We start from the raw sequence: 14,663 nt of genomic DNA on the forward strand, positions 1-14,663 counted from the left end.
CGCTGCAGGCTGCCCTTCTTTCTCTACTCCCAGCATCCTTAGCACGCATCCCCAGAGCCCCTCAGGAAGGTTCTACAGGAATGAAAAATGAAGGAAAAAGGATGATGGAGAATGAAAAGAGACGTGGATGGATGCAGGATGCAGGCAAGCAGTTGGGCACCTGGCCTTGAAGCCTCCTCCTGGGTCAGGACAGGTGGGGAGCAGTGGGGACAGGTGCAGTAGGGGCAGTCAGTGTTTCCAAAGAGGAGGATATGAAAGGGAGCAGGAGAGACGGGGCATTTGTGTAGAAGGCGCATTTGCTGGGCAAACATTCTTTTAACAAAGGCTGTGTTACGGGGATGCTGGTCTCGGAGAGGAAGCTAGAAGGAAAAAGTCTGCGAAAGGGGCTTAGTCCATGGGTGATTGGATGGATGGATGAATGGAGTGAGTGAGTGAGTGAGTGAATGAGCGAGTGTGTGAGTAAACCTCAGCCCTCCCTCGAACGGAGCAGAGCGCCCGGCAGGGGTCACTGCGCGCCCCAGGGGCTGGAAGGGGGCGCAGGCGCCGCCAGCGCCAAGACCCTCCTGTGGGGGGCGGGGCGGGGCGGGGCGGGGCGGACTGGGGGCGGGGCTAGGGGGAGGGACGCGAACACCGTCCAAACTTCCGGTGCCTGCGGAGCGCGGAGAGGCGGCTGCACAGATAGAGGCTGCACGGGCAGAGGCTGCAGGGCGGACGCGCGGCCGGGCGCAGCCATGGTGAAGATCAGCTTCCAGCCCGCCGTGGCCGGCATCAAGGGCGACAAGGCCGACAAGGCTTCGGCCTCGGCGTCGGCCGCGGCTCGGGCCCCGGCCGCTGAAATCCTGCTGACGCCGGCTCGGGTAAGAGGGGCCGGGGGTCGAGGCGCGCCCCGCCGGCCCCGGGAACTGCTCTAGGTGCATCGGGGTCCGGGAGCGGTGATCGGAGTGGAGTGAGGGTCCGCAATGGGCCATTCATCCCAGAGTGGGGAGGGGGCTTGGGTCCTCTCTTAAAACGGCAACCGAAAGCAAAAGTCCGAAGAGTGGGAGGGGTCCGAGTCACAGGTCCCCAAGGAGGGAAACGCTCGAGGTCTCTTCCAAAAGTGGAGGGGCTAGGCGGCTGGCCCCAAGACAGGGGAAGGGGCTGGTAGAAATAAGTTGGAGGAATGTTGGTGGGGGGTATGCGTCTGGTTCTAATCAAGGAGGAGGGGCCGAGAGAGTCGAGTCCCCGGTGGGGGATGGGAGAGGGGTTGGACTGGGTTTCCCCAAACTGGGGGTGGGTCATGATTGGTAGGGAATGGCGGGGCGGGGGGTGGGGGGAGTCTGGTGCCAACGAAGGAGGAGGGGCCATTGATTTCGTCCCTAATGGGGGGGATGCTGTGGGGGGCGGGGAATGTGCTGCTGGTCTGCACCTAAATTGGTGGACAAGAAAGTGAAGAAATGGAAATAAGCCAGAACCGGCCCGGCTGCACGTTTGGGATTCGAGGTTCGAAATTATGAGGCCAGGCGCCCTGATTTCCCCACCCCATGCCGTCTGGGTCTCCCTGCTCCCGGCTTCCTTCCTCTCCCGGCTCTCGTTCTGGGCGGCTCTCTCCATCCCGCCGGGAGGCTCCCCCACTGCCCCGGTGCCCTCCCGCATCCTGGAGGCTCTTTGTGGGGGCGGGCCTCGGTGCAGCCCGCCCCCTCCGGCGTCCTCCCCCTCCTCCCCCTTCCCTCCTGCCTGGGGGAGAGAAGGCATTTCCGCCAGTGGAAAACTGTCTGAGCTGCGTGGAGTCTGACCCGGAGAGGGCAGGACGCGTGGCGGGCAGGGAGGCGAGGGGAGGGAGAGCTGGTCCAGCCAGGCTGTATTGTGCCCCGGCAAAGGTGTCCACGTAACCGTCGGTAACCGTCGGCTGCGGCGGTCTTCGGGCGCGCCAAGCAGTCCCGTCGAGACTGGACTTGCGACGTCTTTGTCCACTCCCCTTCTCTTCCCCCTGCTGGCTTCTGAGGAGTCTTTCTCAGGGCAAGATCCCTCCCCAAGTTTTGTGGCTCAGACTCAACCCTGCCTGGAGTATTCTGGGGGCTGCGGGGCAGGGGGGGAAACCTGGGCCCTGCTGGAGGGCACGCTGGAGAGGGGCCTCAGGTGGGTGTCACAGCCCCAGCAGAGACCCTGAGTGTGAAATGCACGGAGCAGCCTCAGGCCAGCTCCCCTGCCCTGGTGTGGTCACTGCATCATCCAGGACCACCTGGGCTGGGTTGGGGGGTTGCTCTGCACCCCCAACCAGAGCAACTCAGTCTTTATCCGATGTTTAGATGGGAGGGGACATTCCATATTTGAAGACCATGGTCTGCAGCTTTAAAAGTTTGCAAGGGTCTCTTCAAGCTTCTTTCCTCCCTTCACCAAGGAGCCCGCCTCCTCCCCTCCTCCCAGCCCAGGGAGGGAGTGGGGATGGGACCTGGCTGGCCCCTCTCTTCTCCCAGGGCCTGCTGCCCAGCTCAGGCCTGGAATTCAGGACCCTGCTTCTGAGAGCTACAGGCTTCAAGCGGAAGGGGAAACCAGCCAGACAGTAGGAGGATGTAATTCAGACTCTGAGAAGGTCCACCAAATTTCACCGGAGTGGCACATTCTCCAGCAGCCTCCTGATGGTGCCGGGCTAGATGGCAGATGCCAGCATCCCCTTGGCAGTAACTGACAACCAGCTTCTGGCTCTGACATCGGGCATCGTCTTTTCCCCCTCACCCAGTGTGAAGTGGAAATCTCAACACCTTCCTGGTGCTGTTTGGAATGGCCTTGGGCCTGATGAGCCAGCCTCCTCTCCCAAACCTTGTTAGCTGGGCGGGTCCCCTAGCTGTCTTCATTGGCAAGGAGGAGCACTGGGGGCCCAGGAGGAGGATTAACCCCCCCCACCACCACCACCACTAGGACAGAAGTGCATAGCAGTAAACTATCGCAGCTTCCCGAGGCCCTGTTGGATGTTGCCTGTTGGCTCTGACAGTTGCCTGATGGAACTGGAGTGGGGAAGAGAGTTCACAACTCTGAGCCGATGTGCCCTCACCTGGCCAAGGGGCACACTTCTCACGTCCAATAACCAGGGGGCGTAGATCAAGTCCCCTCTCCTGTCTCTGGCAGCGAGCGCAGCAGGCACCCAGCATTCAGACACAGTGCCACCATTATTAGGGTACCATTTATTAGAAGGAGAAGGTGGGTGGGACAGGCAGGCAGACTGGGAGGCCCGGCCATCTGCTTTGTCAAGACAGAGCGTTTGAGGTTTGCCCCGTGCTGATGAGGATGCGGAAGAAAGCTTTGCAGAAGGTTTCCTCTGGCTGAGGGTGACCCGAGAACCCTCCTTGGCCACTGAACTGGACTCCAAAACCAGATTTAAAGCCCTAGAAGGACCGCTTGATGAACAGATGAGTTTGCGAACGCCCTCAGCAGTGAGCTCCCCCGTGGCCGTTAGAGCAAAACGTCCACCTGTGTACAGGCTTACAGGGCCAGGGTGAGACCTCAGCAGCACCCCCACAGCGGGGCTCCCCCTGCTTCTGAGCAAAAACTGAAATACAACGAGGATTCTGTCCCCAGACCTGCTGCTGGAAGGAAGTGCCTCAGTGGGCCGGGAAGGGATGGGGGTGGGGGCCCAGCTGGGCCTCCAGCTGCCCACCCTCCCCTTGGCGCTCGCCTCTGAGATAATGAGAAGCCTGCGCTGATGGGCGACTGGCCGGAAGCCAGCTTGGAAAGTGGGTTGGCCGGGAAGCACCCCCTCTTAGCACCCTCTGGCCAGCCCTGCACCTCTCAGCCTGGCTCCCCTCTCCCGTCCATCTGCTTGTGCTTGAGTGCACACGTACACACACACACGCGCACACACACACACAGCCAGGTGTGGGCGTGTACACACGGGACTGGGCTGGGGGGCTGCAAATGGTGGGGGGGGGGGCTGCAAGAGGAGAGAGACATGTTCAATACCATCATCTTCTCAGCCCCCGGTAATTTTCTCCTTGGCCTTGCCTTTGATTAATGGCTCCTGTGTCGCCCCCTCCCCCAGCTGCATACCTGGGGATCAGATTTCACTTTCCGAGTCCTGGCCTCGGGCCCTTGGCAGGCGGGAGCTGGGTCTCCCAGAGTGGTTGGGGGAGGGTCCCCTGCCAGCCTGGAGGGCGGTACTGGTGGGCGTGGAGTCTTCCTGCCCCAGTGCCCCAGTACCCGCTGGCCCTGCCCGCTGAGCTGAAAAAAAGGACCTTTGTGGACAGGTGGTCCTGTTCCTGGTCCTACCTCGTGGAGGGGTGGGGGCTTTGGTCCCCTTCGTGGTCTGTCCTGGGCCTTCCCAGAGGGGCTTTGGCTTTGGGGCACACACCACAGTGGTTTTTCTCTTCCCTCTCTATTTCCCTCTCTTTTCTATTTGCTTTTCTGGGCCGGTCCTTGCATGTTTCAAGGCTGTCAGTACCGCCAGGGAGGATGAGTTCCTCTTAGAAGAAAAAAAAATGTTTATGGTAAAATCACGGAAGCACAGCCTGGCTATCCCCCAACACACACACTCTCCAAGTTCTCTCTCCCCCAGGAGAGCTCTGTCAGCAGCCAGCTTTGCTTCTCATCCTTCGGAGCCTTTGTTCTCTAGAGTCTCATCTTGACCATCAGGACCGGAATAGATGAGAGAATGGGCCCAGCCTGGCCAAGCAAAGCAGAGGGTGGTGCAGGGGTCCACGCTGTGCTTACTCACCCGGCGTGTGTCCAAGCCGCTGAGCCACACGATAGGAATGGGGTTCCACTGAGAGCGAGTCCATGAGTCCCCGTGGGCATTTGTACATAAAACATAGCTCTCTGTGCTCCTGTGGACAGTGGGCATTTGCCCACTCCCCTCACCTTCACTAGGTCTCTCTCTCTCTCTGTCTCTGTCTTTGTCTCTCTGTCTCTCTGTCTCTCTCTCTCTCACACACACACACACACACACACACACACACACACGTTGGTGCCCTTGAATCTGTGGTCTGCAGCCTAGGAAAGAAAGATGCTGAAGAAGAATGATACCAAGGAGGCCGGGCAGGAACCCCTCCCTCTCCAGCTGTCAGCCTGGGCTACAGCAAGTGCATTTCTGACTCCCCTGCCAGCCTCCTCCCAGCAGCCTGCGACTGTAGTTTAATCTGCTTGCAGTTAATTTGGGCATTGTTACTGAGAGGCTCTAGCTGGGGGGATCTCCAGGAGCCATGGGAGTCCGCTGAGTTAATGCTCCAGTTGGCTGGGTTCCCCTTGACCGCTGTGGCCCTGGCTTTGCTAAATCATTTAATGAGCGCCATTGCGGGCCTTGGTGCCGTGGGCAGAGGAGGCCCGGGCCCCTCCAGGTCCCCGCACGGCTGGCTCACGTGCCCCACACGAGTGCACAGCAAAGCACTTTGCTCAGAAAGCCCAGTTGCCTTGGAGACAGTATGCAATGTTTTTCCACTTTCCAAGTGAAAGCCCCCCCAAATGTCTGGCTGCTCCATGCGGGGGTGGGGGGGTGGGGGGGCAGCATTTTCCTGAGTCTCCAGCATAAGCGAAGCAGCTCAGGGGTCTCAGGAAGCAAGCTTCTCCACAGTCCTTCCCGGTGAGCTGGACAGCCAGGAGTCCCCAGGTTCTCCATTGTGGAGCTCAGGGCCAGGCAAGCAATGGCAGCTTCGGGGCAGGATTCAGGGGTCCTTTCTCCTGCGGGGGGGGGGGGGGCGGGTAGGGGGGCTTGATGTCTGAAGTGCCTTTTGTCTCCAAGAAGGGACATCCATGGCTTCCAGTCTGCTTCCTGGCAAGCTCTGGTCCTGCTTTCCCTTCCTGCCTGCTGCTCAGCCCTGAATTTTCTGAGGTTTGGGCCCTGCAGGCAGGAGGGGTGTGGGCTTAGGGAGGGGAGCAGGGCAGCTGAGCCTCAGGCACGCACTAGGGGGCGTCAGTAAAGGTGGGATAGGGAGCTCTGTGTTAGCCCCAGACACGTGAGGGGTATGTCCCCACACACCTAGGACAGCCGGGGATCCTCAACCTTCACAGTGACCCCCACAGAGTAGGGACGGAGAGTGGTATCCAGGGGGCCTGTTGGAGGCTGCGTTCTTCTCAGCCCTAGAGCCGCAGCCGTGCCCCAGGCACTGACCCAGCCAGAAGCAGAAAGGCTAGAAAGGCTGCTCTAAAACCAGCCTCCTTGTCTGTGAACTTCGTTGTGGAGCAGGCCCTCAGGCTCTCGCTTGTGGCCCATTGGCTTTGTTTTGTTTTGTTCTTTTTAAAAGCAGTTCTCACAAGCTGGCTTCTCTGGTTTTCTGACCGCATGGCCAGGGTGCAGTCTCTACAGCTGGCCCTGGCATTGGCCCTGAAAAGGAAAGTTTCAGCTGATAAAGATCTGCTATTTTTATCTAGCACTTCATCCTTGACAAAGGGCTCTCGGGTTCCTGGTCTCCTTCAATCCCTGCCTCTTCACACTTCCTGAGAGATGCTCCCCTCACGGGGGATCCCGGCCCCCGCTGAGGCCTCTCTCAACTTGGGGCCACCACTCACCCCACTGTCTGTGAACGTCCAGCCCCAGGGGCAGGATCCACAGCTGGCACGACAGCCTGACCTGTCTCCTGGGTCTGCCGCCGGTGGAAGAGCAGAGACGCCACGACCCTCCTCCACAGAGGCCCCCGGGTGGCGGGTGCCTCGTGGCACTTTGGCTGTCAGGCTGCCCCGTCCTGTGCTGCTCCTGGGAGCCCGTTGAAAGTCAAAACCATTATAATCCCCTGGCTCCTGTCGGACCTTGGTTAGAGGGCCCGAGCGTGTGGAGGAGATGCCAGCCAAGTGGGTGGTCTCATGAATTTACCTCTCTGGTCTGGATCACAGGACCCCTGCAGCAGGGCCGGGCTGGGGAGGGTCCCCAGGCCTGCAGAGGGGCTCAGCTAGTGAATTTGGCACAATGGGTTTGACCTCCCACCCGCGCCAGGCGACCTCCCCCGAGGGCAGACTGTGGTGTTGGGGAACAAGATGGGCCTGGGCACCTGTCCGTCCTGTGTCTGTCCCATGGTGCAGAGGCGGGGGACCAGCTGGTCTGGTGATGGGTGTGCCCAGTGAGGGGGAGGGTCCTCGTGGTATTTTTGTCCTTTTCCTGGGCTTTGAGGGTGTGTGGGAGAGCGGGAGGCATTTGCCCCATCTGATGGTTACCCCTCCACTCCCTGAGGCCTGGGCCCCATGCCCTGTATGCTGTAAGCCAGGAGGCCTCAGGGATTGGGGCCTGGGCATCACAACAGGCCGTGCCTCACCCCCACCAGGCCAGGCCCCCTGTGCTGGGCTAAGAGATAAGGGCTTCTCCAGGGTAACTTGGACCTGAACTGTGTCCCCAGTCCCCCAGCGTAAAGGGAGACAGGAAACCTGGCACAAAAGGGGCTAAGCAGACAGTTTGTGGCTTACGTGGAGACCGGAACTCCTTCCCTTCACCCACCCTGCCTCAGCTCCTGGAGGGTGGGGAGTCCTTGGGCCTGGACTCTGACCTCACCATGACTGTGCCTGGACACCATGGAGGAGGGTGTGAAGGGTGGACAGCGGAGGCCGAGACAGGCCTGGGCTTTTACAACATCTCCCAGGGTGGGTGAGGGCCCGGGTTAGGGCAGGGGTGCAAGGGAGGACGTGCACAAACAAGAGAGATGGCCAAGGCTCATTAAGAGCCTGAATCCTTAGACTCTCAGTCCAGTGCTCTGGGTAAAGCGGTGTCACTGAGATCTACGCACACACCTTCGTCCACCAGCCCAGACCCGTGTGCCCTAAAGTTCGGTCAGTTGAACTTGCTGCTTCTTGGCAGACCTGTGGCTACTGTTCTGAGCCCAAGTCTGGCTTCCCCAGAGCAGGTTTTGTCCAGGAGCCTCCAGACTTCGGCCTTCAGGCTTCACTCCTGACAGCCTATTTAACACTGCCAGCCGGTGCCTGTGTGGGGCCGTAGCTGAGCTGTGCCCAGCATGGATCGCAGGCTTAGGGCCGCCGGGTCCAAGGGAGACCAGCACCGTGCCCAGACCCCATGCGCCTCCTGGAGCCTCTGTTTCCATCAGCCGGTGACTACTGCCTGCCATGGGCTTCTGGGGGGAGCCCAGCAGGCACCTCCCGCTGCCCCAATTCCAGCCCACCCTGTGCACCCCAGCTTTCGGGTGGATCCAAAGCCTTCTCTGGCTCCCAGCCTGCCCAGTGCACCCCATTTCCTATAGGTTCCCAGGTCTGGTGCAGTTATTAAGGCCATATCTGTGCTTCCCCCATTCTGTGTTGAAGAGTATATATCGTGATCACAGCTGGCATAATAAAGAGTACTAATGGCATGGATAATCCAAACCTGCCCGCTTAATCCCAGTGGGTCGTTATGTATGGCTTTGATGCGGGTCTCAGTTTCTCTTTACCTGGGAGGAAGCTGGGAGGACCCTGGCGGGGCATCCCTTCCAGATGATGCTCGTGTGTCCCCGGCCCCGTTCTCCTCTCCCCTTTTTCCCAAGGCTCGCTCCCGGCCGGCAGGGTGAGATCTCACTTCCGGGAAGGGGGTGGGAGGGTCCCCAGAGGTGCGGGACCACCATCTCTCTGGCTGACCCAGCACTGCTGTCCACAGGAGGAGCGCCCCCCCCACCACCGCTACAAGAAGGGGGGCTCTGTGGGCGGCGTGTGCTACCTGTCGATGGGCATGGTCGTCTTGCTCATGGGCCTCGTGTTCGCCTCCGTCTACATCTACAGATACTTCTTCCTCGCACAGGTGAGGCCAGGCGGGAGGGAGGCACGGGGCTCGGGGAAAGGCTTGTGAGGAGGGGGGACAGCAGGTGACCTGCCCCCAGGTGGGAGTGAATGCCCAGCCAAGCACCAAAGACCCGCATCCTCCCTCCATGGGGCCTCCTTGGGCTCATGCCAGCCTCTTGCCTGGTCCCGGAGACAGAACTGGAGCCCCGCCCTCTGACCCCTACGGACCCTGGTAGAGTGTCCTTAGCCATGTCTTCAGACACGCCTGAGGCCACCCAGGAGCTCTCCCAGGAACACAGTTAGTGGCGGGCGAGCTGGGACTGGAATCCATCGCCCCTTCCCACAGTGTTACCCTGGAGTGTTACCACCAGAAACTCAGATCCAGAAGAAATCGGAACTCTGTGATCCCTCTAGAGCTGGACCCTGTGGCCGGGGGTCATGCCTTGGACGTTTGCTTGGGTCACAAAACAAGGAAGGCAGAGAGCCGGATAGTGGACGGATGCACCCCCACCTCCCGCAAGGGGTGGCCTCCGCCTGTGACAGCACCCCCGTTATCTACTCACACAGCCAAGGAGGGGCACGAAGCTGGGCGGGAGGACTGGTCATGGTCACGGTGACCTTGCGATCAGCCCAGATCTGGGGAGGGAGACAGTTGCCACCAAGGGAGTTAAATTAAAGCTCAAAAGAATAACCGTAAGTGCACTGAACAGGGAATTTCAGAGTGACAAAGAAGCTGAGAATTGCCAGTCATTTATGACCCAAGTGACCTCCCACCCTCAAGCATTGGCTTTTCGCTTTGTTACTTAGTTTTTCCATGATGGAAATTACTGAAGAGTTTTTGTATTCCATGTGACTTTCCCCTAGAAACCTCAGCTCCCACACACCTGCCGACTTCCCTTTTTTTTTTGGCTCCCCCCCGCCACCGCCTCCCCATCTTCCCCCTCCACGGCCAGCTCCCCGCGTGTTCCCGGTTCTCCCTTTCCCATGGGAGTCCTCCCCTGGGCCCTTTCCTGTGGCCCTTAGGAGCCTGCCTGGCTCCTGGCCCCCTCTGTCCCCAGCCCCAACTTGTGCCCTCCTGGGGCTTCTCACCCCACCCCAACTGCTGGGGACTAGGGGAACCTCAGAGCGGCCTCTGAGTCCGTGCCCTGGACAGTATGATTCATGTGCGATGATTCATGCTCTGGGAGAACTTACACTGCAACAGAAAGGGGAATTCTGCCCGTGACAGGCCAGGAGTCTGTACACAGATCTGGAGGAGCCCCGGAGAAGTGCACATGGGCACATCACTGGGCCTCGGTCAGGTCACACAGCCCCCCTGCCCTTGTTGATGGAGCCGTTAGGCCTGCTCTGCAGATAGAGGCACAGTGTTGCTCGTGGGGCCCGGTGTCCAGGGAAGGTGGTGGAACTTGAGTGAGGTTGCACACGGGGTTGGCTGTGGTGATGCCTCCAGAATCTTCACGCAGCTGATTTTCTCTGAGCGACTCTCCTCCCTCCTGGGCACCCAGCCTGTTCAATCCGGGGCTCCTGTGTTTGCCCCTAAGGGCCCCCCCATCCACTCCAGGCTCTTGCTTGGGGGTCTGTCCCCCTGTGGAGGACACGTGGTGGCCGGGTCCTACCCCTGCCGATCCATCCCATTTCAGTCACAGGCTCATGGACCCAGAGGCCAGAAAAAGCCTGATGGATCACCTCGTTTCACGGATGGGGAAACTGAAGGCCAGAGAGGTTGTTCACCTGGGACCTGGCAGATCCCGCTCAACCCTCCCTGACTCCCCGTGCTCCTCAGTTTCTCCACCTGTGAAATGGGTCTCATTAGTCCCACACTTCGTGCTTGCCCAGGCCTTGGGGGTCGTGGCGCAGTGGGGTGGGCGGGGTGGCCGTGCCAGAGGCGCCGTGTGACCGGTCTGCCTGTCTCTTCCTCCACCTTGCCCAGCTGGCCCGGGACAACTTCTTCCACTGTGGCGTTCTCTACGAGGACTCCCTGTCCTCCCAGGTCCGCACTCGGATGGAGCTGGAGGAGGACGTGAAGATCTACCTCGAAGAGAACTATGAACGCATCAATGTGCCCGTGCCCCAGTTCGGCGGCGGGGACCCTGCAGACATCATTCATGACTTCCAGCGGGTGAGGCCGGCCGGGGCCGGGGCAGGAGTGGTGGAAGGGTGTCCTAAAGGCCCAGAACCCCCTTCCACCAAGGGTCGTGAGAAAGGAGAATACGAGCGCCCGTGGTACCTCCGTCTGTGACGGCAACTATGTCTGGCAGACGTCTACGGGTCCGCTTTATCAGGATTTTAAAGACCTCGCTTCTGTTGCGTAGGGGTAGCGTTTCTCACTGAATGTGAGCTAGTGTGGACGCTGGCTGTCATGGCGAGGCCGATGTTCCTTTCAACTGGGTATTTTGCGGTGCCTTTGTTTTGAGGTAGGGCACGCCAGTCAAGCTCGTGACGTGTACAGCTTAGTGGATTTTCTCCGAGGCCCCCATGTAGTGCCACCCGGATCAAATCTGGACCTCGGCCAGCATTCCGGAAGGTTCCCTGGTGCCCTCCCCTCGCCCCAGCCAGTACCCCCTCCCCAGAGGTAACCATCCTTCGCGCTTCTGTTGCCAGTGACCGTTTTGAGGCCCGTGAAACACAGGCTCTCCAGCTATCTGTCCCCCCGAACTTGCCTCCCAGAGTTTCCTAGGGATTGTCCAGTACGATCCCTTCACTCCGTATCCTGGACAGTCTTCCAGCCGAAACCCCCCAGAGAGCCAGGGACGGAGCATCTCCTGCTGAGGGTCCTGGCTGTCCGCAGGGATGCCGGGACCTCAGAGGTCTGATGGAATGCACGATTGGAACATTACTGGCTTCCCCAAACCTCAGCTCTGGGATCCCATGAGAAGAGCCCTTGTAACGACCGAGGCCCTGGACAGTTGGTGTTTTTCACGTAGTAAGTGGAAGTCCCCGCAAATACAGGCTAGGAGACGAGCAGGAGCCCAGGAGCACCCGCCCGGGTGTTCGGGAACCGCGGGTGCATCGCACCGGCGTGGTAGGGCTGGTGCCTCCCAGCCCACCCAGGCCAGGCCCTCGACTGCAGGGACTGACGGGGCCCCTCCTCCTGCCCAGGGGCTCACCGCCTACCATGACATCTCCCTGGACAAGTGCTATGTTATCGAGCTCAACACCACCATCGTGCTGCCCCCTCGCAACTTCTGGGAGCTCCTCATGAATGTGAAGGTGAGCAGGGGCCCCGCTGCCTCGTAGAGGCCAGGCCCGGGGCAAGGGAGCCTCCTGCTGTGGGGGTCAGGGGGCCCGGGGGCGTTGCTGTCAGCGGGGCCCAGCACCCCGGATCGGTTCCCGCCTTCTCCATCTTCCTTCTCCCACGCCCAGAGTCCACACGTCTCCTTTTCTTCTCCCCACCACGCTTCCGCTCCCTCTCCAGCTTTGTAGCCTCCTAGGCCGTGCCCCGCTTCAGCAGCGCAGGGAACAGGTGGGGTCGCCCCCCTCCCCGAGCAGCACTCCCCGTGGGAGACCAGACCCCCACACGTGCGGCACGGCGGGCACCAGTGCTTGGCACAAACGGAAGGTGCCTGGAGACGTCAGAAGGGCGAGGCCCGGGGCCTCTGGATGGGGGAGGCGGACGCGTGCGGACGGGACCCTGCCGGAGTGGGGAGCGGACAGTGGGCCAGGGGACCCCGAGGGAGGAGAGCCCCGGGTACTGAGCCGGCGCTGCGGCTTCTCCCTTTGCAGAGAGGGACCTACCTCCCGCAGACGTACATCATCCAGGAGGAGATGGTGGTCACGGAGCACGTCAGCGACAAGGAGGCCCTGGGCTCCTTCATCTACCACCTGTGCAGCGGGAAGGACACCTACCGGCTGCGGCGCCGGGCTACCCGGAGGCGTGAGTGGCCAGCTCCTCCCGTCTGGGCCCCTGCCCTGAGCTCTAAACCATCATCCGGCCGTGCCGGGCCCCGTGGCTGGAGAGCAGCCCTCCCAGAGCTCAGAAGGTAGCAGCAGTAGTAACAGCTAATGGTGACTGAGCACGTCCTATGGGCCAGGCCCTGGTTTACACTCTTTATGTCCTTCTGAGACGGTGTGAGTTATCCCCACCGTCATTATTCTCGCTGTCCCTTTGAAAGATGAGGAAACGGAGGCACAGAGAGGTTCAGTAACACCCCTGAGGTCGCACAGCAGGGAAGATGGCAGAGCTGGGCTCTCACCCCTTCAGTGCACTGCCTCTCAGTGGGTCTGGGTGTCTCTCCCGGGGCTGCCTCTTCCCCCCGCCGCCCCGCCCCAGGATCCCAAGGTCCCGTGGTCCAGCTCAGGTTCCCAGTCTGATTGCCTTTGCAGCCCAGCCGCCACTGGGCCGGGACACAGTCCTCACTGAGATTTCTCTGTTCCCTCTCAGGGATCAACAAGCGAGGGGCCAAGAACTGCAATGCCATCCGCCACTTCGAGAACACCTTCGTGGTGGAGACCCTCATCTGCGGGGTGGTGTGAGGGCCTCCCCTTCCAGGCCCCGCCCTTGCCCTCTTCCTTCTTTCCCTTCTGGCCACTCCGGCCCTCCTCCTTCCCCTCGCTTAGCTTGTACTTTGGACCTTTCCATAGATGTGACGTGTCTCCTGGTTCCTTTCCAGCCCTGCCCGCCTCCCTGTACCAGAGCCGTGACCTCTTGAGGCCCCACCTCTTCTGAGCTCCCAGGTCTGGGGGACAGGAGGGCGCCACAGGGTGGTTTCTGGGACCACCATCCTGAAGTCAGGTCCGCTGGGGCCAGCCCACAGCTGCACTGGCAGCCCAGGGGGAGGGCTAGACGGAGGGACCGGGCATGTGGGGGTCCTGGGCAAGGGGACAGGGTGGGGTGTGGTATGGGGTTCAGAGATATCTGCACAGTTGGGAAAGTCCCAAAAGGCTTGTTCCTTGGACAGCACATTTCCTCCTGCGTCCAGATACCCAGCCCTGGGCTGAGGGTAGGGTCATGTGCCCAGGGATGGACCCCCCCCCCCCCCCAGAGCACAAGGGAAGACGGTGTCCTGGGGCTCTCCCCCCAGGACTCCTGTCAGTGCCTTCAGCCCACCAATGGGAGCCTGGAGCGAGGGGTGGGGATGAGTCCGTCAAGCACAATCGTTCTCCGAGTGGAACCAAAGAAGGGAGGAGCCAGGGCCCCCCGCCCTGGCCCCCCAGGAGCACAAGTGGGGTCCTGCAGCCATGGCCACGGGAAGGGGACAGAGCGAGGTGGGCGGCCTTGCGGGGCTGAGCGCCGAGCAGAGACGAGGGGGTGGGCTCGTTGCTTTCTCCAAGCTTGGAGCTGTTTGAGAAGATAATGTGGGGGGAAGGGAGAGCCACCTGGTACTTGTGCACCCTGCCTCCCCCTCGTTCTGAAATTCCGTCCCCCGGCTTTGGAGGAATGCAGCCTTTTTTCCCTTTTCCTTCTCACTTTTGCATGTTTTTACTGATCATTCAATATGCTAACCGTTCTCAGCCCTGAGCCTTGAAAAGGAGGCTTCGACGCCTCCAGCCAGACTTAGGTGCTCTCTGGAGATGAAAGTCTTAAATGCTTTGTATATTTTCTCAATTAGATCCCTTTTCAGAAGTGTCTGTAGAACAATAAAAATGTTTGACTTCTGACGTTGACTTGAGAGCAGTGGGTAGGGGAGGGCGCCGGGCAGGTGCACCCCATCCCGCAGGCTGGCCGGGGGTGCCTGGATGCGGAGGGCGGGGAGGCCAGCAGAGGTTCAGCCAAGGAGCATCCGTGTCCCCTCAGTCCCCTTCAGTCCTCACACCAGGCCGAGCTGGGTCGATTCACATTTTACAGGAAGAGTAGACCTGGAGTAGACTTGGAGACCGGAAGTAACTTGCCCAAGGTCATGGCTGCTTTTAAGTGCCTATAAACCATCATGTTTAGTTCTGCACGGGAGATGACATCATTATTGCTTGTCCTTAAGCACAAGGACGATGTAGTGTTCTTCGCAGTTTCGGGGCAATTAGTAACCACCTCGGTGGGTCCGAGCTGAGGTTGGCATGAGTCACAGGGTCTCATT

At 60.4% G+C, this 14,663-nt stretch overlaps 1 protein-coding gene across 1 annotated transcript; it reads left to right on the forward strand.

Annotated features, from left to right (window-relative positions):
- Window positions 1–645: 645 nt before the first annotated feature.
- Window positions 646–14,247, forward strand: ITM2C (integral membrane protein 2C). The gene is made up of 6 exons (XM_042950461.1): window positions 646–857; window positions 8,531–8,671; window positions 10,583–10,771; window positions 11,752–11,862; window positions 12,376–12,526; window positions 13,034–14,247. Exons 1-6 carry the CDS (start codon window positions 732–734, stop codon window positions 13,123–13,125), a joined length of 810 nt encoding a protein of 269 aa, XP_042806395.1. The 5' UTR covers window positions 646–731; the 3' UTR covers window positions 13,126–14,247.
- The last annotated feature ends 416 nt before the right edge of the window (window positions 14,248–14,663 follow it).

This window comes from Panthera leo, chromosome C1 (genome assembly GCF_018350215.1).
Source record: "Panthera leo isolate Ple1 chromosome C1, P.leo_Ple1_pat1.1, whole genome shotgun sequence".
Lineage (NCBI taxonomy): Eukaryota > Metazoa > Chordata > Mammalia > Carnivora > Felidae > Panthera > Panthera leo.